At 43.9% G+C, this 24,713-nt stretch overlaps 1 protein-coding gene across 14 annotated transcripts in view; it reads right to left on the bottom strand.

The window, feature by feature from the left end:
• Positions 1 to 24,713, bottom strand: part of SUSD1 (sushi domain containing 1) — a 236,561-nt gene that overhangs the window by 113,225 nt on the left and 98,623 nt on the right. For all 14 annotated transcript variants that reach the window (XM_033926260.1, XM_033926156.1, XM_033926166.1 and 11 more), the window contains one exon: positions 15,333 to 15,421. In XM_033926260.1, the coding sequence (XP_033782151.1) occupies positions 15,333 to 15,421 (89 nt within the window). The remainder of the gene's footprint in view (positions 1 to 15,332; positions 15,422 to 24,713) is intronic.

Genomic DNA, 24,713 nt, shown 5'->3' with positions numbered 1-24,713 from the left:
GTTTTCCACTGGTTGAAAAATTGCATTTTATGCCTTAGATTATTATGCAGTACATTAATTCAGATATTCATTTGTGAGAAATGAGAACCGTGAGGCAAGAGATGTACTGGGAGGGGCCTATGGCCTTGATTGGCCCAGGTGCCTAAGACCCCTCCTATGGGAGGGGCCTTAGGTGCCTGTATCAATCAGGGCCTTAGGTCCCTTTCTGGTACACTCTGGGAGACACTGGGAGGGGCCTAAAGTCCTGATTAGCCCAGGCCCCTAAGATGCCTCCCATAAGAGGGGCCTTAGGCACCTGGGCAAATCAGGGCTATAGGCCCCTTCCTGATGCACTCTGGGGTGCACTGGGAAGGATCTTAAGGCCCCTCCCTTAGAAGGGGTCTTAAGCACTTGTGCCAATCAGGGTGCACCAGGAAGTGGAAAACCCACCAGTTTGCCAGGCAAACCTGCCAGCAGGAGGGAATGGGCATCCCTCCTGCCAACTGTCTATCAAAGGTAGAAGGGGGAGGTGTGGAGATGTCAGGTATGGGGAAGGGAGGGAGAGAGGAATGGGGGATCGCCCTGCTGATTCAGCTAATCACGAAAGGGGAATCCTTAATCAGGTGAGTTGGCAGGACTCCATGAAACCACAGATAGGCACCAGAAATATAGGTCAGGGTTTTCCAGGCCTACATTTCTGGTGCCTGACTTTGCGAGAATTGCGCCTACGTAGGCACTTGATGCATGATTCTCTAACCAGTATGTTGCGTGATTGACAATCAGTGGCCGCCGATATGGTTAGAGAATCCGGGGGTTACTGTTGTCAGTTAAATTAGCCCTTAATATTCAGTGTCAGGCCCTGTCTAGGCACAGGCACTAAATATTGGGATTATGTGAGTGGGCTGGGCACTGGAGCTTATGTGGGCCTGGCTGATATTCAGCTTATGAGTCATGTGGGCCCCATCTGAATATCAAGCCAAAATTCCAAAACCCAAAAAACCTCTGAAAATTGAAATTTGGAAAAATGGCAAAGAGAGCTGCAGATCCACTCAGGGTAGCAGTGAGAAGCAGTTCCATAGTTTAGAACATGTTTGTGTTTTAAATATTTGAAGTGTTTGCCTTATGTTGAAGTCTCTCTGGAGTCAATTTTATGGCCTGTCTTTTTCTGACTTTAACATTTCCATTTTAAAAATCGAAAAACTCTAAAAACCGAAATATGCCTTGTCCCAAGGACTTCAGATAATGGATCTTGTACCTATACTGGCTTAATAGTCAATAACCTGGATTTGTGAGACAACCACAGGGCAGAAGATTTTTCAATATTCAAAATTAGATTATGACCTTGAAGCCAGTCAACTTACATATTTTTTTTAATTCTTTATTTATATATTTAAACTTTTTGACAGACAAAAAGAAAAAGATATAATTCAATACCAGTATATAACAACCATTCACAAATATAAATATAAGTATATCTTCACAATTTTAACAAAGAAATAAGTACCCTGGCTTGTATAGTTAGTCCCCCATATAGAAGGCAGAACTGGAAATTGACTGAAATAAACCACTAGTAATCGTAAAAAAGGAAAATAAAGATGTGGCTGGAGAGAGCCCGAACATTACTTCATTGAGCTGTTATTGAAGTAGCAGATCTCACGTAGTAGCCACACTTTGCCCTTTGGCGGAAATAAATTTTGATAACTGCTGAGGTTCATAAAAAAACATACCTGTTACCTTGATAAACCATAACACATTTGCAGGGGTATCTCAAAACGAACGTGTCTCCCGGGTCTCACATGGCCGTTGGTAGCGCAGCATTCACAACTCGCTGCTCCTGCTTGCTTCGGGACTTCGTCGCTGCTGGGTCCCATCTACTTTCTGTTTCTGCGAAGGCAGGACCCGTCAGCGAGGAAGGCCCAAAGCAAACAGAAGCAGCAAGTTGAATACTCCCTGCCCTTTCTTCCGCCAATGCCGCCCTAGGCGCCCATGCTCCGGGGACTCTAACACTGTGCTTGCCAACTTCGCTTCTCCTCCCTCCCCCCTCTACAGTTTCGGAGGAACAGGGTTGGGAAGCCGGCAAGCACAGTGTAGTCAGGAAATCAGCTCATGCAGGCACTGTGCATGTGCGGGCATGGCGCCACGGATCACGGACCCACAAAGTTTGAAGTGCGCATGCGCGCTAGGGGTTTTCTTATTATTGATGCTAATATGCATGGAGATTCCTTAAAATATTTTTAAAAAGCTACTGGAGTGTCCTACTGTGAACTGGAAACTGGCTAAAAGATAGGAAAGAATGAGGCCTAGATTGTATAAAAGATGCCTAAAGTTAGGAGCCTAGAGCAGCATGCCAATCTAGGTGCCTAACTTAATTTTCTTAATTGGCTTAAATCGGCTAATTGGCTCTTGTATGTTTTTTGTTTTATTTTATGTTTGCTTTAGTTTATCAGTATATGTTCTGTTTTATGTATAAATTTGTTTTGCGTTATTCTATTTCCTTTAGTTTTGAATGATATGTGTAATTTCTGTATACAATGTATTATTTGAAAAAGTTAATAAAAAAAATATTAAAATTTAAAATTAGTTGCTGGTAGTCACCTAACTCTTTGAGGTAGGCATCTACACCGAAGTGCCTACCAGCAAGTAGGCATTGATTAGGGATGGATTCAGAGTGGATTTTGGGCATGGTTTTTGGGCAAATTCATTTAGGCCAGTGTATAACAAACTGTGTGCCTTCTGAGATTTCAAGTGTGCCACAAGACACTGGGGAGGAGGAGGCGCCGGCTGACTGCCTATAGGACGTGCCTCTCACGGTGAGAGACACATCCTTTTGCAGTGGCGTACCAAGGGGGGCAGGGTGGGGCGGTCCGCCCCAGGTGCATGCCTTGGGGGGTGCACAGCCGGCCAGGTCTGGGTCCTCCTGCCCTACTGTGCAACTGGACCTGCACCTCAGCACCTCCTTCCTTTCCCCTGGTCCGCGCCGCTGCAGTCTTACCTCCCCCGCTGCTGCTGCTGCTAATCACCGACAAGAAGTCTTCTTTCCGATGTCAATTCTGATGTCGGAGAGGACGGTCTGGGACAGCCAATCACTGTCTGGCTGGCCCGGAACGTCCTCTCCGACGTCAGAATTGACGTCGGAAAGAAGACTTCTTGTCGGTGATTAGCAGCAGCAGCGGGGAGGTAAGACTGCAGCGGCACGGACCAGGGGAAAGGAAGGAGAGAGGCTTTTTTTTCCCACGGCAGGGAGGGAAGGATGTAGGCAGGCAAGCTGGCTGGCTTTAGCGTGGCAGGGAGAGAGGGAGATAGGTAGGCAGGCAGGCAGGAAGGCTGGCTTTGGGGGTGGACAAAATCTGGAAGGCAGTGGGGGGACATAAGAAGGAGGCACTGGGGGCACTAAGGACATGGGAAGGAAGGAAGGAGGGAATAGAAAGGAACAATTGTTGGGCTTGAGTGCAGAAAGAAATGAAAGAAAGGATACACAGTCAATAGATGTCCCCTTTTGATGAAAAAAATAAATGGTCACGTTACCTCTGACTTACTTTCTCTGCAGCAGATTTGGCAGCCGCGCTGAGGTGCAGGAAGGTCCTGCAATGACTCGTCTGCCGGCTCTGCTCCGGAAGAAGTAAGTTACGTCGGAAGGGGTGGACCCGGCAGACGCAGTCTTTGCGGGACTTTGCCGCAACTCCCTGCGTCTGTCGGGTCCACCCCCTCTGATGTAACTTACTTCTTCCGGAGCAGAGCCAGCAGATGAGTCATCGTGGGACCTTCCAGCATGCGGCTGCCGAGTCCGCTCCAGAGAAAGTACGTCAGAATGGGGAAGACTGGCATCTGGCAGCTACAGTCATTGCGGGATCTTGCTGCATGAAGGGAGAGAAAGGAGCAGGATTGCTGGAATGGAAGAGTGGTGGAGGGAAAGAAAGGGGCAGGGTGATATGGAAGGGTGATGCTGATGGAATTGATGTACAGAGAAAGGGGAGAGACATAAGGGGGAAGGATATTGGAGGGAAAGAAAGGGGCAGATGCTGATTGAAGAGGGGTGGATGGCGAGAGAAAGGGGAGACATTGGATGGTAGTGGGGAACCTATGCTGGATGGAAGTGTAGATGGGAGAGATAAGGGAGCAAATGCAGAAAGGAAATGGGAGGAGAGAAAGAGGGGAGCAGACGCTGGATGGAAGTGGACAGAGAGAGAAGGTACTAGATGGAAGGGTTGGAGAAAGAGGATACATAATGGAAGGAGGGGATAAATAAATAAAAGGAGGACACATGATGGGGAGAAAAGGATTGAGTTAGGGAAACACTGGAGGGGTGAGGGAAAGAGGTGGCAAACTTTAGTTAGACAGTAATAAAGGACATTGATGAGAAGGTAGTAAGAACGTAATCTAAACAGATGCAGAAAATAAATTGAAAAGGAAAATGAGGGAAAAAAGGGAAAGGGATTGCAGAGGAGAGGTGTGGGAGAGGGAAGGAGAGGAGAGAGATGCCAGATCAATGGGGGTGAAAGGAGAGATGGAAGGGGAGGCATATAGTTTCTGGAAGGGGCGTAGAAGGAGAGAAGATGTCATATAGGGGAAGAGAGATGGCAGACAGTGGATGGAAGGAAGAGAGTTACAAGAAGATGAGGAAAGCAGAAACCACAGAAGACAAAGGTAGAAAAAAATTTTCTATTTATTTATTGCTTTAGGAGACACGTGTCACTGTTTCTGTGGTGCATTGTATGCAGAGTCCAGCTTCTTACTGGTTCAATTTAACCTTTATCTATGTATTTCTATTTTATCCCCCCTTTTACAAAACTGTGGAGCATTTTTTAGCGCCAGCCGTGGTGGTAGCAGCTCTGATGCTCAGAATTCTATGAGTGTCAGAGCTGTTACCTCCTTGGTTAAAATCCACACTACAGTTTTGTAAAAGAGGGAGGGGTTAGTTTGTGATTACATATTCCATACAAGGCGAAGGTGTTTTCTGTGTTCTGTGTGTTCGAAAGACATGGTTTTTTGTCAGGATTGACTGCAGGATTGATCTGTACTAGACTGGCTTATTTAATTTTACAATGGGTGTATTGATGTTGTACTGCTCATTGCAGTATGTAAGATGATGCCTTTCCTAGGTACTCATGTGTGACGTGTGGATCGTTACTAAAAATCATGTTTTCATACAGATGGGGGGGTGTCAAAAAAATAATGGGCCCCGGGTATCACATATGCTAGATACGCCACTGTCCTTTTGGCAATCAGCCGGCACCTCTCCTTCTCTCCACACTTCTTCCCTTTCAGCCCCCCACTGGCAGCTCAGGGCCCTTCTGGAAGATTTTTGCGCATGTGCAGACATCGAAGTGATGATATCAGGCATACATGTGAGATCATCACATCGACGTCTGCACCCTTCTGGATGCTTCGAGCCACGGCTACTACGTTTAGTGTGCCACGGCTCGACAAAGTGTGAGAGTCACTGATTTAGGCCAAGGATATGGCTGGGGGGTGTTACATCATGCTCCCTACAGTTCAGTCATGAGACCACCAGACTTTGCCCTTTTTCCAAAGTTGAAACAACCTATGCGTGGACATCATTTTACATCTCTAGAAGATCTTTCTTCCGCTGGTATCCGAGCCATTCAGCAACTGAATTAAAACGGTGCTTTGGATTGAATAATGAAGCTTCCCAGACATTGGGACTCAGTCATTGCAAAGCAGGGAGACTATATTGAAGGATTGTAAAGAAATACTTGAAAAAAAAACCCCAACATTTAACTTAAAAAAAAAATTTTAAAAAAAATAGTGTGCATTATTTATGAAATGACCCTCATTGTATAACAAAAAGGCTTAAAACCAAGCATACAGTTTGTCACATGGCTAACCCCTGCCTAGACTTGCAGGCGGCTTAGCGCTGTGTTACTCCGGCCTGTCGTCGTGACTTCCTCAGGAAAGAGGAAGGCCTTTCAGGTTCAAGCAGACCTAGGCCCCTGCCTAGTCTGCCCAGACCACAATGAGCCAGTAATACACATCAAAAGATGGGAGAAGCAAACCAAGCTTGGTTAAATCAAAAAGTATTAAGGTTTTTTTTGGTACATTGGCTGAGCACCGTCAGCCCTAGTCATATAATGCATAAATCAGGAACAAACAAAAATAAATCAAATACTTGTCAGAAAATGACTATAGTTCAGGTAGGCATTCCATGTAACTCTCCTGGACTCTATATTAGTAAAGCAGTCCTCTTCACCAGGGTGCAGGTAAGTGGCAAATGATTTCACAGTTCAACAATGCCATGAAAATAAGTGCATAAGGAAAACATAAAACATGAACAGCAAATAAAGTATCCAAAGGGAGAGAGTAAAATCAAACCTAAGCTCTGGGGATCCTTTTGTTGACTTGATTTTACTGCTGCTGCTTTCAGCCCTGCTCCGCTCCAAACTCCAAACCCTACCTGGCATTTCTTATTTCTTTTTTGGTATTTATTAACTGCTTTTTTTTCATGAAGAGGTGCATCCAAAGTGATTTACTGGTACTCTTAAGTATTTTTCCTAGAACAGTGGTCTCAAATTCAAACTCTTTACAGGGCCACATTTTAGATTTGTAGGTACTTGGAGGGCCTCAGAAAAAAATAGTTAATGTCTTATTAAATGACAATTTTGCATGAGGTAAAAAACTTTATAATTTTTTTTTTTTTCCAAAATGTATTTTATTAAATTTTTCAAATAAGTGAAACATTCCAAAATGCAAGATGTACAACACAAGATAGCATGTACCAATACACTTCCCAACTTCACCCCGCATCAGGTCTACCCCTCCCTCCCCCCCCATCCCTACCCACTCCCGATCCCTTGGCTATACCATAAAAACACAAATTCCAATCCAGTGTTATCACAGCAAAAACACTCAAACATTCAATAAATGGCTACGTGCCCTTGGCGTTAAAGTTTCCCAAAAAGGTGTCCAGCACAGACTAAATAACCGTCCCTGCACAGAGTCCAATGAAGGAAAACAGAGCCTCTCCATCGATGCTTGGTGAATCATCAATGTTCTCCAACAGGAAAGTGTCGGGGAATCCGTGGAAATCCAGCACAGCAAAATTGCTTTCTTCCCCAGTAACACCGCTCTTGACAGAAAGCTGCGAAATCCCTTTGGAGCTGACAAGGGAACATGATCCAATGCAAACAGCATCACCGGATCCAGGACAAAGTTGTAATTCCACAGAGTTTGAATATGTATATTAAGCTGATGCCAAAATGCAGCAATCCGAGTACAGGTCCAGAACTGATGCCCCAATGTAGAGGGCGAATGAGAACATTTGAGACATTGGTCAGTCGCACACATTTTAGCTCGAAACTGATATGCAGTGGATCTGTAAAGCCTGTGTAAAAATTTGTAATTAAGTTCAAACAAGATAACATTATGGGTCACACGGGCTGTCCGAAAAGTCCCCCTGCGAATCATAGTTGCAGTCACCACACAAGGGAGATCCTGAGACCATCGTAAAGCAATTGATTCGTAGTCAGGTTCCCCCAATTGCTCCTGTAGGTGACGATGATGAAATCTCAATGGGATATGTGCCTGAGCCGATAAGCTCAGCGCTTCGGAGAGGGACTCCATGCATCGATCAGTGAGGGATATTCTCGGCAATGTGGTCATGTAAGAAGATAATTGGAGGTAAGAAAGCCAGTCAGTGGGTTTCCATCCATTATCACGCTGTAGTTCCTCAAACGTTTTCAAGGCACCAGACTTGTGGACCAGTTGAAAGATGTATTGATTAGATCGCGATTTCCACACCCCAGTGGACACCGGGTCCAGTCCCGCTGAGAATGCCCCGTTGCCCCTCAAAGGTAAATAAGGAGTCACCTGAGGCTGGATCCGAAGTTGATGACATAGCAATTTCCAGAGGCGTCGCAAAGGCAGCAAGAAGAGATCCCGTGCTGAGGAAGTCTTTCTTGGCAAATGAGGAGCATGGAGCAAATAACTAAAGTGGTAAGGATCACAGAGGAACAGTTCATGAGTGGTGGCTGAGAAATGTCCAGTGCCCCTAAACCAGTCATTCAAATGTCTCATCTGACACGCCTGAGACAGTAACCGAAGATTACGGAGTCCAAAGCCTCCCCGGTCCCGAGGGCGTGCCAAATGAGACAGAGATAACCGAGCCCTCTTCCCATTCCACAAAAACCTTTGTATACATTTCCCCAGCAATTTGTCATGGCGAGCAGAAAGTAATGCGGGTATCATTTGAAATACATAAAGCCACTGTGGTACAAGCACCATGTTATACAATGCTATTTTACCCAATAAAGAGAGTGGATAAACCCTCCAATTCTCTAATTTCTGAATCGTTGTAAGTACCAGAGGGTCTATGTTAAGAGAATACAGTTGAGACGGATCAGAGGAAATAACAATACCCAAATAGGTAAGATGGTCCGTCGCCCAAGCCAATGGAAAGTCACCCCTCCACTGCGTCTGCACCTCCATGGATAGGGGCAGTACCATTGATTTTGATCTATTCAGCTGCATACCTGAGTACATACTAAATTCATCTAACAGTTCCAACGCCCTATACAGAGAGGCTGCAGGGGATCCTAACGTTAATAAGAGATCGTCTGCATAAGCCAATACCCGTAGTTGAGAATCCCCCTCTGGCATGCCCTGTAGGATATCATCACAGAGTATTGTACGCAATAAGGGGTCCAGATACAGTAAGAAAAGCAGTGGGGAAAGCGGGCTGCCCTGACGTGTTCCACGCTCAATCTGAAATGCTGGAGATCTAGCACCATTGACCAAAATACAAGCGGTGGGATCCTTATAAAGCAATTGAAGCATATTAAAGAACCACCCAGTAAATCCCATGTAAGTCAGCACACTAAACAAGTACTTCCAGTTGACCTGGTCAAAAGCCTTAGCTGCATCTAAACCCACCAGTATCCCATGTGCTCCAGAATCCCTCATACGTTGTATAGCAGTAAGTAATCTACGAACATTAAGGACTGAATGACGGTTTCGTACAAAACCCACTTGTTCAGGCACTATCAATTTCGGCAACAGGGTGGAAAGCCGATTAGCCAATATTTTATCTAATATTTTGATGTCCACATTAATTAATGAGATAGGGCGATAGGATTCCACGTCCGTGTCTAATTTACCCGGTTTAGGAATTAAGGTAATATATGCCTGGTTTGCCCCCAAGGGAAAGGATCCACCCTCCAAAGCTGCATTATAATATGCCTCCAGAGGACCACAAAGGGCGGGAAAAAGAAGTTTATAAAACTCTGGGGAAAACCCATCGGGACCAGGCGACGTACCTCCCTTAAGCTGCTTGACCACTGCCTGTAGCTCTTTACCCTGAATGGGATGATTCAAAAATAATCTATCCGGGGATGACAATCTAGGAACCCCTGCATCCATCAAGTAATCCTCCACCTCAGGTCCTCCCCGACCATCCCTAGCAGCATAGAAGTCTCTATAATGCTGTAAAAAGCCTTCCACAATGTCAGGGGTGTTGGTTAATTCCTTCCCCGAACTAAGTAATATTCGGGAAATATGACGGCTAGAACGATATGGTTTAGTCAAATTGGCCAACAGACGTCCCGCCCTATTCCCAAATCTGTAAAATTTAAACCTACAATAGTGAAAATAATGCTGAGTACGTTCGTGTAATAAAGTGTTCAGAGCCGTCTGTGCTGATGTCATGGCTTCCTGTGTCTGCGAGGAAGGGTGTGCAATATGAGCCCGTTTACAACGTTGGTATTCATGCTCTAAATGTAAAACTCCCCTGGAAATACGGTGTCTATGTGCACTAACATAAGAGATAATATCTCCCCTAAGAACTGACTTCGCCGCCTCCCAGAACAACAATGGCCTGTCTTGATGTTGAGAATTGAAGGACAAATAATCTTCCCATTTCTGAGCAAGATATTTCTGAAAATTCAAGTTGTTAAATAAGTAGGAGGGAAACCTCCAAGATCCTCCAGGCAAGGAATCTGTGCCATGTAAAACGTCTATCCAGATAGGACAGTGATCAGACACAGAAAGGGGGCCCACCTCGGAAGCTCCGAGCCTAGGCAAATATGCCGTCGATGTCAAAATGTAGTCTATACGGGAAAATGTGTGATGCGCTCTAGACTGGTGCGTATAGTCCCGTTCCGTAGGGTGCAGTACACGCCAGGAATCAATAAGATCTAAGGTGTCACACAAGTATGGGATTCCCTTGGTAGGACCACCGGATTGGGAAGGTCCCGGGCCAGTTCTGTCCATTGTTGGGTCTAGCACCTGGTTAAAATCCCCCAATAATATCAAAGGATTAGTAGGATCACGCACTCCCTTCCTCACCAAGTTGGCAAAAAAGGAGTGGTCATATTGGTTGGGAGCATAGAGCATTAGCAAGTTAAAGGTAGACCCAGACATAGTCACCCTGCAAAACAAGGTCCTCCCCAAGACGTCCTTGTAGAGTTGTTCAATTTTCCCCGGAAATCCCTTTCTTACCAGCAACACCACTCCCGCTTTCTTATTGGAGGAGGAAGTATAGAAAACCTGGCCCACCCAACCTCTTAATAGCTTAGCATGTTCAGAGTCCGAAAGTCTGGTCTCCTGAAGACAGGCTAAATCAGCTTTATGATGTTGAAGGCGTTGCAGAATCTTACTACGCTTCACAGGGGAGGTGATCCCACAAACATTCCAAGATAAAATACGAAAAGTAGATGGAGTCATGAGTCGTGCAAAGAAAAGTACTTTGCCCAATAACACGTACAGGTTCCCCCCGACTCCCAGCCATACCGGGGAAAACTAATCTGCAAGCAAACCAGTAATGTAGGAGATGTAGCTTGACTCAGAAAAAGCATAGAACCTGCACTGGACAGGAATATACAGAAGTATGGCACTCGTCCCAACCCCCCTAAACCAATCCCCCCCTCCTCTCCCGGCCCACCCAACCCATCCCCCACCCTCCTCCCAACCCCTGCTTCTCCTCCCCCAATCTCCCCCCCACCTAGGTCCATCACTTTCCCAAAACCCTCCAGGCCCTGGAAAAGCTGGTCACGTCTCAGAGGCTGTCAGAGCCCTGCCCCCGCAAAGAATTTCAAAGTAAGTGAACAAACAACAGCGAACTTGTATTACAGTATGATAAACCCCCATTACCAGCCGAACAGTAAACTCAATGATACATGATCAAGCTTCCCCTGCATTAGAGTCAGAACGGTTTATAAACTCTCCCGCCAAGTCAGCAGAGTCAAATACATGCCACTTTCCATTTTGATGAATTTTCAGGACTGCAGGATAAAGAAACATAAACCTCCTCTTTTGCTCTACCAGTTTAGAACAGAGAGGATGAAACACTTTACGCCTTTCAGTGAGTGCAGCAGAATAGTCCTGGGCTACTCGCACAGGAGAGGAGTCGTAGGTCAGAGATTCTTTTTTAGCTCTGAATGCACGCAGCAGCTCCACTTTATGCCTGTAATTATGTAATTTGCCAATGACCACTCTGGGTCTCTGGTCAGTTCCAGCCCGAGGGCCCACACGATGTACCCTCTCAAATCTGGCAGGGCCCAAGGAGGCAGGCATTGGCAGTTCACTGGCTAACCAGGATTCCACCACCGAGAGGAGTACAGAATCAGCAATAGTCTCAGGTAATCCTATAAATCTCAAGTTGCCACGACGAGACCTGTTCTCTAGATCCTCCAGTTTATCTTGGCAGACACGGAGCTGAGTCGTCAACGTGGACACCGTCGTGTCCAGCGCTAGGGCTCCGTCCTCCACCGCCGAAACCCGCGTCTCCAATTCCGTGACGCGCTTGGCATGGTCTTCAAGGAGAGATTCCATCTTAGTCAATTTAGAGGAGATTGTGTCCATGAGCGGCCCCAGCGCCTGCAGAATCACCCGCTGCAGCTCCGACAACATTTCGGGCGAGAAAGTGGCCGCCGGAGCCTCCGCACGAGGCACGGCCGCCATCTTGTCCTCTCCGGTCCGCACCTTCTCCCGATCCTTTTTTGTAGATTTAGATGTCATCTGGGCAGGTGAGTGTGCCAAAAATCTGTCCATATGAAAAGGCGCTACGTCCGCCGGCAAGGGGGATATAAAGCGTTCGTTCCGGCGCTTAAATTGCCGCGATGCGAGGTGCAGGGCTCCGGAGCCGAACGAGCAAGCAGCCGCTCAGCTCACAGCATCACGTGACCATCCAAAAACTTTATAATTTATAAATCTTTCCTTTTGGCTGTCTTAATAATAATATTGTTATTTATAGCTAAAGAGACATATGATCAAGAAACTGTTTTATTTTACTTTTGTGATTATAATAATAATAATAGTTTTATTTATATCCCGTCATACCTTTTCAGTTCGAGACGGTGTACAAATAGTAACAGAGTACAGTGAGCTTACTGTGCAAAGTTAGGTATAGATATTACAGCATTTGATTAGAGAGGGAACAAACCAGTAGAGCTTAAAGCAATAAGAGAGAAATGGCATTGGATAAAGAGAGGCATCTTTGAATGATTCATTGGATTAGAGTGGGAGCCAGCAAGCAGAGGATATGCATTGGGATTGGCATGGGATTGAGCGAGTTGAGGGGATTATGCAAACTGGGGGATTTTTTCAGGTGGGGGAGAGTGTGTAGTTTAGGAAGTGGAATGGGGCCTGGGGGGAAAGAGCTGGGAAGGGGCTGGGGCTCAGGCTGTTAGAAGTATTTGTCGAATAGGGTGGTTTTTAGTGATTTTCTAAATGAGTGGTATGACTGAGAGTTCAAGAGGAGAACACTTAGGATGTTGCTCCATATTCCTGCTTGAAAGGCAAGAGTTCGGTCCAGGAATCTTTTGAAATGACAGCCCCTTGGCATAGGGAATGTGAAAAGTAAAGGTCTTCGGGATAGGCGGGGTTTGCTTCGATCGGAAGCCAATGAAGTTTCTTGAAGTAAGGGTTAGGGTTACCGAGAATCCATCTTACTCACGCTCCTGAACGGACCTGAGAGCATTTTGTGCATTTTTCCTACCTGTATCCAGATGCCGCATACAAAGCGCAAGGGGATAGTTCGGGCGGATCCCTCGACACCTCAAACTTCCTCCCCAATGCAGAGGTCAATTCGGGAGTTCGCGACTATTTTGAACCCCATAGAAATTCCTGCGGTGTTGGCGGCTTGACCCTCCACACGAGGAGAAGTGGAGGAGTTTGCCCTGGAGACATCATTATCTCCCTCAGCAGCTGTTCCCCCACCGCGTCCTGCTTCAATCGCGACATGAGGAGCTCTGCCGAATGAAAGTTGCAGGGGAAACCCCGGATCGAGGGGCAGAAGCCACGAGACCAACGAATGAGCAGGGAAACCTGGTTGCTGACAGAGTAACCAGCTTCCAACTGATCAAGCTGCCAGTGGTTACATTGGAGAGCATTTGGGACGCTCTCTCTAGCCTGAATGTTGCAGTGGCCAAGTCTTCACAAGAAATTGCAACTTTAGTAAGTACAGTTGATTCATTGGATCTTAAACTGGAAGGGACTAAAGAAAATTTTTCAAAAAATTTAAAACAAGTTAATGATAAAGTGGAAAAACTTTAAGATTTATCCTCTGGACTCATTAAGGACAAAATCCAATTGAACCACAAGGTGGAACAATTAGAAAATTTTAATCGGTGATTGAATATTCATCTTCTGAATTTTCCTAAGTCCCTGGGAGTATCTTCTATTGAGATGTTTAAAAGATATCTTATTGAAACACTGAAATGTTCTCCTGACTGTATACTAGAGAATGACACAGGGAAAAAATCTGTCCCCGTCACTGCACCATCCCTGGCCCACCGTCCCCTTCACCGCCCCGTCACCACTATTCCTTTCACTGCCCCGTCACCGTCACTGCCATCCCATTCACCGCCCCGTCACCGTCCCCGCAGCATACATACAAGCCTCAGTACTGCAATATTTAGCTTATTCCTTCTTTATAAATTAAAGTTCTGGCTGCTGAACTAGAGAAAGAGATGTTCAGCTGGCAGGGCTTTGTTTATAAATTTTTATCAACACAGCTAATATACTACTTTATCTAGAAGCAAAAAGAAAAAGAAATATAATTTTTTTTTTTCTACCTTTGTTGTCTGGTTTCTGCTTTCCTTATCTTTTCATTCAATTCCTTCCATCCACTGTCTCTCTTCTCTCTGTGTCTTCCATTTGCTCTGTTACTGTGCCTCACCCTTTCTCCCCCCCTCCAAATTGGTCTGGCACCCATCTTCTTCCCTCCACTCCCCCCCATAGTCTGGCATCCCTGTCTTCTTCCCTGCCAGCATCTTCTCCTCACTCTCTCTTCCCCATTTCCCTTCAGTGTCTTCTCCCACTCTGTCTTCCCCATGTCCTTTCAGCGTCCTTCTCCCCCCTCTGTCTTTCCCATGTCCTTTCAGCATCCTTCTGCCCCCCTCTGTCTTTCCCACGTCCTTTCAGCGTCCTTCTCCCCACTCTGTTTTACCCATTTCCCTTCAGCATCTTTTCCTCTCCACCCCACCTTTCCTCCTTTTCTCTCTCCCTGCCCCTTACCTTCGTAGCACTTTCACACACACACAAACCCCCACGGACACCAGGCCCGGTCCGACAAACCTCCCTGCCCTTTACCTGTGGCCAGCGATGTCTAAACTGCCTTCTTACAGCAGCCGGAGCATTGAAGTTGCATATGGCTGCCGGAAAGGTCGTCTCTGATGCAACTTCCAGAGGTTTGTCGGACATTACATTTTTGACTGTTTTCTTTAATTCTTTAAAGATTTCCTTAGTTTAAATTTCATGCTGTATTGCTGTGACAAGAGTTAATTCTTATAATTTAATTTGAAAATTGATAAATAAAGAATTTTTTTTTTTTTAAACCCAACATACCGAGGGCCTCAAAATAGTACCTGGCGGGCTGCATGTGGCCCCCGGGCCACAAGTTTGAGACCACTGGCTTAGAGGTACTCAAATATTTTCCTTTATCTGTCCCAGCAGACTCACTTTTATTGAGGCGCACTAGCTGATTTAGCGCGCCTTAGTAAACGGACCCCTATGTTATATTATGGTCTGAAGAGAGAACCTTTCAAATCAGATATTCCTTGCAAATTTTCCTGAATATTCTTTTCAACTTTGAAAAAAAAATTGGATAAGCATTTATCAAGTGAAGCATTTGAAAGAGAATACCATGACAAACTGCTATTAGTACAATATATAACGCTTCAAGAGCACACATGGTGATATTTCAGAAGATGTGTATGTTGCTAAGATTGGTTTTTGAGTTTTAACCCTGCAACAATATTTTCTTCACTGAATCTTGTATTCCCATTATTCCCTATTAGACATTGAAAAAAAAAAATCATGATTCTAGTATTTTTGAACAAATGTACTTCTTATCTAGAACAGAGAAATCACCTTCTTTGAAATCTATCATGCACCTTACATACCAAATATGTTTCCTTCTTCTCCGCATGTCTTTTCCAAGTCAAGCAAGTTTCATTGACTATTTTTATGTCATCCATAGCATGTTCCTTTACTGCAATACAAGAAAGAAAAATGGCTCTTTTTTTTTTTCTGGCAAAATTGAAAGGATAAGAACTTTTTTTAAAAAATTTAGAGGTCATCCCAGACGTAAGATTGATGAATAACTTCATGACCTTCTAACCCTCTATTGCTTCAGGTACAAATTTGAAGGGCAATTCTCTAAGCTAGTGCCTAATCTTAAGTTCCAATACACACGCAGGTTATAGAATACCATCATATCCATGTCACTGGCATCAGCTATTGGCATTTACATACGTATTACCTAATTCTATAAATGGCGCTAAAAATAGTGTATGGAAATTTGAGAATGCACCCAATTTTCACATACAATTGAATAAGCAGCAGCACCAATTAGAGCCAATAATTAAGTGCTAATAATTAAATGCTAATAATTATCAACACTAATTGGCCTCAATTAAAATTTACACTCATATTTTTAGGTGTCAGGATCAGCATGTAAATTTTATGCAGAGTTCCAAAAAAAGGGGGCATAGCCATGGTAGGGTCCTAGATGGATTTGGGGCATTCCTGTAATTTATGTGCACTGTTATAGAATAAGGGGGATATATTTAATTTAGCCACAAGGATTTACACCAGGATTTAGTTGATGTAAATTATCAGGTCTTAAGTTAGGCACAGATCCTGGTGCTAAGCACTATTCTATAAATGGCCCCTTAATCTGAGCACCTTTTATAGCATTTTTAGTTAGTACTAATTTTTTGGCACCATTTATAAAATTGAGTTCTTAAGCACTAAGCACTATAAAGTACGCACCAAAATTTCAAGGGATCACACATGTGGGTGGAGCATAGATGGGCCATGGGCATGTCACTACAAGATATGCATAATTTATACAATTTGTTGTGCATGCAAAGTTGTGCATGCTGCATGGCAGAGTTAGATGTGCCAAAGTTCCCCAGTCATTGACCTGCCATAAGTAGGCATGTTGAAGTTCTGGCGTGTTAACAAGCCTTTATGCTAGTATTCTATAATAGCATAGGCACGACTAAGGGCTCCTTTTACGAAGCTGCGTTAGCGGTTTTAACACATGTAATAGCGCGCGCTAATTTGCCGACCGCACTAGCCGCTACCACCTCTTGAGCAGGCGGTAGTTTTTCGGCTAGCACGGGTGTTAGCGAGCGCTACAAAGGTGAATACGATAAAGCCGCTAACGCGGCTTCATAAAAGGAGCCCTAAGTTCTGTTATAAAACTGGCAATAAGAACATCCCTGTAATGACACTTAAATTAAGGTACGAAGGTACAGAATTGCCCCAGGAAAATATCTACTGTACCTAAAGCACAGTTACTTACCATTAACAGGTGTTATCCAGGGACAGCAGGCAGCTATTCTCACAAGTGGGTGACGTGATCCAACGGAGCCCCGATGCGGACGCCTCACAAGCAGACTTGCTTGAAGATACTCAAAGTTTCGAGTCCCAGCACATGCGCGAGTGCCTTCTCACCCGGCATTGGGCACGTCTCCTCAGTTCCAGACCTTATTGGAGAAGCAATTCATTCAGCTCTTTACCACCATGGGGCCAAAGCTTCTCTCACAAATCCAGCCTGGGCATGCAGAGGTCTCCTGCGATGTCGAGCCGCCTCCTATGCCTCAGTCGTATGGACACTCTCTGCAGGGAGCAGAGTCTCTGCGAGTGTCTGGTCTGGCGTCTCGGCATGCATCGCAAGGAGCAGAGTCTTTCCCATGCCTCCATTGGAACCCGTACACTCGATGCAAGGAGCAGAGTCTTTGCGAGTGTCTCGTGGTTCTTCCACTCAACAGCCTATGCTTCGTTCCACTGCCTCCAGCCCTATCCATTCTCTAGGGGCTTCAGCGGGGACCCGCTCTCCTCGATTGTCGAGACCTGCTTCATGCCACAGCTCGCATCATCGATCGAGGCATTCTTCGAAGCATTCATCCAGGCCTGCCTCGCCTCATCGGAAGCAGCCTTTTCTTCCATATTCCCCACCTCATACCTCGACCCTTCCGCTTCTGGAACTCGAAGACCCGGTGGGCTCTCTGTCTCCATCTAGATCGACTTCCTCATTGGGGCATGCGGCCTTGACGTCCTCGAGTCCCTCTCGAGGCCAGGCATTTGCTGATCAACTGTCTTTTTCATCATTTCTACGACAGATGGCAGCTGATTTGGACATTCAACTTGACACTGGCTCCAAGTTTTCCAAGGAGTATCTCGAGACCATGCATCTCCCTCAACCTCCTGCTGAATCCCTCAAGCTTCCTCTTCACAAACTTTTGGATCAAACCTTTGTCCACTGTCTGACCTTTAAGGGGGGGGGGGACAGGCCTTCAGGGATGGTGGCACAGGCATTTAGGGGTAGGATGCAGGCCTTCACAGGGGGATAGACCTTCAGGGGAGGGGGACCCTGGTGTAGAAGTACACAGAGGGAAGGAAGGATGGGTTCAAAGAGATGTGTATATTCCGGACTTTGGGGAGGAAGAAATAATGGGTCTGAAAATAGAGGAGAGGGAGAGAGATGATGGACAATGGGATTTAGGAAGGGAAGGAACAGAAAGGGAGAGAAGTTGGATACAAGGGATGGTGTGGAGGGGGGGCTAGAGATACTGGATAGGAGGGTAGTTGGGGAAAGAAAGGGAAAGATGGTGGACCCTGGGGTGGTAGTAAAGGATGGAGAGATGCTGGATGAAAGGGTAGTTAAGAAAAGGTGGATCTGTGGAGGGAAACGAAGAAAAGGAAAGATGCCAGATCTCCTGGAGAAGGAAGGGAAATGGAAGGGGAGGACAGAGATGGCAGATGGATGGTTAGCACGGAGAAAGAAGAAAGAAGGAGACCCTGGCAAGCAAGTTATCAGAAGACAACCAGAGCTTGAGACCAACAAAATTTGAATAATGACCAGACAACAAAAAGGTAGAAAAACTAATTTTATTTTCTGTTTTGTGATTACAATATGTCAGATTTGAAATGTGTATCCTGCCAGAGCTGGTGTTAGACCGCAAACGTGAGCTAGGATTTAACAGAGAGGAAAAGTCTTTTTTGTTTGTTTATTTTGTTTACACCACAGCGCCAGTGTGGTTAGGAGAAGGCAAAGGGGGTGAAGAGGCTACAAAATAAACCCACCATGATGTTTGAAAAAAAAACCCCCAAAAAAACACCCAATTGGGCAGGAAAATCGAATCAAATTGAAAAACCAATTCAATAGGCTGAATCAAATCAAATCAAAATTTTTTTTCCTGAATCGGGCAGTACTAGTCAGTAGGCTGCAGGGGTAGGCAAAAGCAGCAGCTCTACATCTGGAAGATTTAAGCTCTGATGTCTGGGCAGTCCTGAAAAGAATAATGGGGGTGCTTTAGCACCTAGGGAGCAGGCACCTATGGTCTTATATAAGATTATTGTTAGATAAACTGCTTTGTGCTAGTTTCACTTGAAAAGACATATGATTACATTGCATAATATCTGTACAAGTATTACAAATCCATTATTAAATGGATGGAGTAATTACTAAAGGCCAGTGCTTGCTACTTTATTTGTTAAGATGCCACGTCTAAGAGGGAAGAACCATATCTACTACTACAGTTTTCAGTACTGGAAAACCAGTATTCAATCTATTATAAATTCTTATCGTTAACATTAAGAAATGCCATCTAACTTAGAGCAAAGAGTTGAATAGTTTCAGAAGTTTGTGTTTATTTCTGATTTGCTATACCACCTAATTTGAAATCAAGTCTAAGTAAAATACATGAAAACTATTCAAAAGATAGAAAAAGAACTCCATTAAAATAGAAATGATATAATCTACAAAAATAGAAAACAGTATACAAAGATGACGGTGTCTGCTTATGCCTTCTGTCTTTCAGCATTATTCACTGTAAAATTAACTGTTAAAAGCAAGATAAAATAAATAGGATTTTAATCTAAGATTTAAATATCTTATCAAGTTTCAAGTTCAAGTTTCAAGTTTAATAAGATTTGTTATCTACGCAGTATCATATATTTCAACGCGTATAACACTTTTCCAATGCATAAAAAATAAAAGAAAGGGTGGACAAAATATGACATTACATACAAATCATATAAGTTCTAATACAAACTGATACAAAAAGGGTAAATAGGATGGACTACAGATGATTCTGCTCAAAGATAAGTTGTTCCAATAAAAAGGAGCTAAGGCAAAAAAAAAAAGAAGAATTTCCAATGCACCTTGGATGGGGCAGGTAACACCAGTCTGATCAATCAATGGTCAGAGAATGAGTAGGAACTTAAGGACTGGTAAGAATAGCTAAGTAACTGGGGATACCAGTATGAAGAGCCTATGTTAATGTCAATCTTTTTATTCTTATTGGCATGACTGAAAGTTAATTAAGGAAAATAATTTCTCAGCAGCTTTTGACACTGTGGACCACAATATCATGCTACCACTACTGGCAGAAAAGGTATTAATGGTACAGTATTTGCTTGGTTTAGATCAGTGTTTCTTAACTTGTTCCTGGAGTACCCCTTTGCCAGTCAGGTTTTCAGGATATCCACAATGAATATGCAAATTCTTGATTTTCAAACACTGCCTTCATTATATGCAAATTTCTTTCATGCATATTCCCTGTGGCAGGAAGAATATGCATGCCTATCACCTCTATTATATGCAAATCTTCCTCATGCATACTCATTAGGGATATCTTGAAAACCCAACTGCCTGGGAGTCTCCCAGGACAGGTTTAAGAACCACTGGTCTATATTGTTCTGCAGGACCTCATCACCATCATGGGTGCTGACTTGCAAGGTACCACAATACTGTTGCCTATTCTGTTGATTATTGATGTGGAAAGGCATTGCCACCTTCAGGAAGAATTTAGCATGGGGTCTTAGAATGAACTGGTTATAATGAAACCAAGTGGCAGGTTCACAGGTTGCCAATGCTAGAAGCTCACTTGCCCTTCTAGCTGAAGTTACTGCAACAAGAACTGCTCCCTTTAAGTTACATATGTCCCTGCTGCATATATGACAGCTCTATGGTTGATGGAAGTATGGGTGCCTATTTGTTAAGCATGTAAATACTGGGTTATGCTAGACTAGAACCTAGGTATCAAGGGTCCATTACAGAATAGGTTCCTGCCATACAGTCTAAGGGCGCCTGGTTATAGAATTATCCCCTAAGCACCTACTCTCACAATTAGGCTTCTAAACCCTTTGAAAACTGACCTTTTGGTGCTGCTAGTAATTACACTTGCTACTTTGGTTAATTATTCGTTAGAAATGACCTTGTTGACTGATCTTTTCTCACCTTGACTATTGTAATTCCCTTCTTAACGGTCTTCCCCAAAAAGAAATCCGACATCTCCAACTGATTCAAAATACTGCTATAAAACTCATTTATAAACTGGGTAAATATGATCACGTCACTCCAATTCTGAAAGATGCTCACTGGCTTCCTGTGGCACACCGAATCACATACAAAATTATCCTTTTGACCTTTAAAATAAAATCCTCCCATCTACCTTCATTTCTACATAAACTCCTCATTCCCCAATGTTCATCTCGTACTTTAAGATCTACAAATCAAAATCTCCTTTTGATCCCCTCTATAAAACACTTTTACTACACACGGAAAATAAATTTTTCTGTCTCTGCTCCAACATTGTGGAACTCTTTACCACAACCTCTTCGCGACGAGCAACAACTGGATAAATTTAAGATAGGCCTAAAGACTTTTCTATTTCGCGATGCATTCACTTCAGTTTATTCTCTACTTTTCCTGATATTTTCAATTATTTACCTTCAAAAATTATATTTAAAAAGACTTTTCCCCACCCAAATGTTTATTCCCATTCCCTCTTTCTCCCTTTTCTCTCTACAATGTAACTTTACCCTCCCATAAACCTCTCTCCTCACTATCAAGTTTGTCTTGTTTATGTTTTAATATACACTATATGTACTTCTAAATATTTATTATATTAAATTTTTCTTTCTTACCTATATTTTTTTTTTATTATTGTAATGTAAACCGGCCAGATATTTATTTGATGGTCGGTATATTAAAACCTAATAAACTTGAAACTTGAACTTGATCTTAGGATATGCCACACTTGATGATTAAGGAAGAGAGTAGAATTAAAAACTGTTAAAGAGAATGCAGGTCTCCTAGTCCTAATAGCAATTGCTGTATTTGCTCAAAAAAGTAACTATGGTTTGTTTAAAAAACGACATTAATAGCACTGCATAAATATGTTCAACCTACATCTGTCCTGCCACAATATCATCTTTTAATAGCTCAACTGCAAAGTCACCTTGACAGGGAAGACCTGAGCAGCACTTTTGGTTTTTTTCCAGGATCACCACATTTTCAAGTACAGAATATTTCTATGTAAACTGAAGCAGGTCTGTAATTATGTCAAGGAAAATTTTAGAGAAAATTATAAATTGAATATGGCGTAAGTGTGACTGGTCCAGGAAAGCTCACAAATAGACTCCTCAAGGACAAAATTGCTTTTATGTTTGGCATTATTGCAGATTTATAGAAGAGCCTTTCAAAAGAAATGATTGAGGGAAACAATGACATTGAAAATTCAAGAAAGCATGGGGAAGCACAAATAATTCTTAACACTGGGGATATGAGAAGGAAGTCAGACTAAGGCCTAGATTCTTAAAAAAAACTGCGTTAAAAAATGACGAGCTGCTATCACAGCCGTTCTGGTAGCGAATTTAAAAAAGTGAGTCATTCTCCCCAAAATACTCATGCAAATGAGGTTGACAGAGAGTAGCGAAGACTCGCTAAATTTGAATGACCAGCGATGGGCACATGTGCAGAATAAACGCAAAAAAGAAAAAAATACACAACACAACAGCGGGAGAGATGTTTAATCTCTCCTGCTGCCAACCAACACACACCCCCTTCAGCGGGAGAGATGCCCACCCTCTCCTGCTGCCAAGTGAACCCCCCCCCCCAGCAGCGGGAGAGATGCCCATTCTCTCCTGCTGCCACACGACGCCCCCCTTGCCTCCAACCCCTCCCCCCCTTACCTTGAATTAGTTGGCTGACCAAAGGGATGCCTATTCCCTACAGCCAGCTGGCCCACCTCTTTATAATGGGCCTTCCCCTCCCCAGTGCATCCTGGGGCTCTAATTGGCCCAGGCTGTTTAAGGCCAGAACTTCAACATGCTCACTTATGGCAGGTCAATGGCTGGGGAAAGTTGGCACACCTAACTCTGCCATGCAGCATGTGCAACTGATAGTGTTGTATAAATTATGCACATCTAGTAGTGATATGCCCATGGCCCACCTAAGCTCTGCCCACATGTGCCACCTTGAAATTTTGGTGCATACTTTACATAAGAACAGCCTTACTGGGTCAGACCAATGGTCCATCTAGCTCAGTAGCCTGTCCTCACAGTGGCCAATCCAGTTCACTAGTACCTAGCAAAACTCCCAAAAGTAGCTACCGATCCAGGACAATAAGTGGCTTCCCCCATATCTTTCTCAATAATAGACTATGGATTTTTCCTCCAGGAAATTGTTCAAACCTTTCTTAACACCAGTTACACTATCTGCTCTTACCACAACCTCTGGCAACGCATTCCAGAGCTTAACTATTCTCCGAGTGAAAAAATATTTCCTCTTATTGGTTTTAAAAGTATTTCCCTGTAACTTCATTGAGTGTCTCCCTAATCTTTATAATTTTAGGCGGAGTGAAAAATCTATCAGGATTTTGTAGACTTCAATCATATCTCCCTCAGCCATCTCTTTTCCAAGCTGAAGAGCCCTAACTTTTTTAGTCTTTCCTCATACCAGAGGAGTTCCATCCCCTTTATCATCTTGGCCACTTTTCTTTGAACCTTTTCTAGTTCCGCTATATCTTTCTTGAGATGAGATGAGATGAGATGTATTGCACCATGGAGCAATACAGAGGTATTATAACATTCTTATTCTTGTTAACCATCCCTTTTTTAATCATTTCTAGCATCTTGTTTGCACATTGGGTGGAAGATTTCATCATATTGTCTACAATGACACCCAGATCTTTTTCATGGGCACTAACCCCTAAGGTGAACCCTAGCATCTAGTAACTATGATTTGGGTTATTCTTCCCAATGTACATCACTTTGCATTTGTCCACATTAAATTTCATCTGCCACTTGAATGCCCAGTCTTCCGGTTTCCTAAGGTCTGCCTGCAATTTTTCACTATCTGAAGTTATGGAGGGAGAAGACCCATTCAGGGCAATGCATTGTCCATGGGATGGATGATTTTTAAATGCTTTTCTTTTTTTGTGCCTATGAGAGAAAAACCACTATTTACAACTAAGTCATTATCTGTCCTTGTGCAGCTTTTCTTAAGGTCTTTGTTTTAAACTTGATTTATGGAAGCTGTTGTTGTCTGTATCTGCAGCTGCCACAGCTGAGAGGAGCAGATAGAGCATCACCATCCTAACATACAAGAGCATAGATGCTTACTGCTGTCAAAGGAGAGCTGCCTGAACACCCATAAACAACATGACGTAGGATACTTGTAAGGGGTATGTAAAAGCGCAAGTGAGGCGGGGTCTCGCCTGGTACATAAATAGTCACACACAAGCATAGAAGGTAAAGGAAAATTCTTTATTAACTCAAAAGGAAAGATCCGGAACCCTGTTACTTCACAGTGTTAGGCATACAATGAATAGTATTTTAGTTCCCAAAGACCTGAGGTGGGCTAGTGGCTGACAAGATCCAAGACATGGATCATGGTTTGTGACTGCCATGCCCCAAACACAGAGCTAAATGCACTAAAAATGGCCATTAAGACGTGCAGGTCGCTCTGGGCCGATTTCTAAACGGCAATTCATGTTCAAATGGCTTCCCATGCAAATGAGTTTTGTAGAGGGCAGCCATAATCCTATCCACTCATATCCTATCCAGCCATAATCCTATCTCACTCATACGCAGAGCCAGTTTGGGGAAGCCTGAACAGTTGAGTGGCAGGTGAAGCCCCAAAGCAGCCTCCTGCCACTCAGCAAAAAACAGAAAAAAGCCATAGACAGCTAATGACACAGATGTTGTATATGTGTTACATATACACAATATCTGCCCCATAAAAAAAGTTGAGCCCCCCCTCCCCCCCGATGATGCCCCCCCTTAAAACCCCCAGAACAAAAATAGAGGCAGAAGGGATGCTCACTCCCTCCTGCTACCACAAACCCCCCTCTCCTGCCGAGCTGAACTAACCCTCCTGCCAGGACACCCTTCCCCCACTTTACAAAAAAATTGGCAGGAGGGATGCCCCCCACCCCCCTTGAACCATCCCCCCCACATCCCCTGAACCACTCATGTACCTCTAT

The sequence above is a fragment of the Geotrypetes seraphini genome, chromosome 1, assembly GCF_902459505.1.
Source record: "Geotrypetes seraphini chromosome 1, aGeoSer1.1, whole genome shotgun sequence".
NCBI lineage: Eukaryota > Metazoa > Chordata > Amphibia > Gymnophiona > Dermophiidae > Geotrypetes > Geotrypetes seraphini.
The sequence above is the reverse complement of the archived record's forward strand: the minus strand, read 5'-3'. Positions and strand labels throughout refer to the sequence as shown.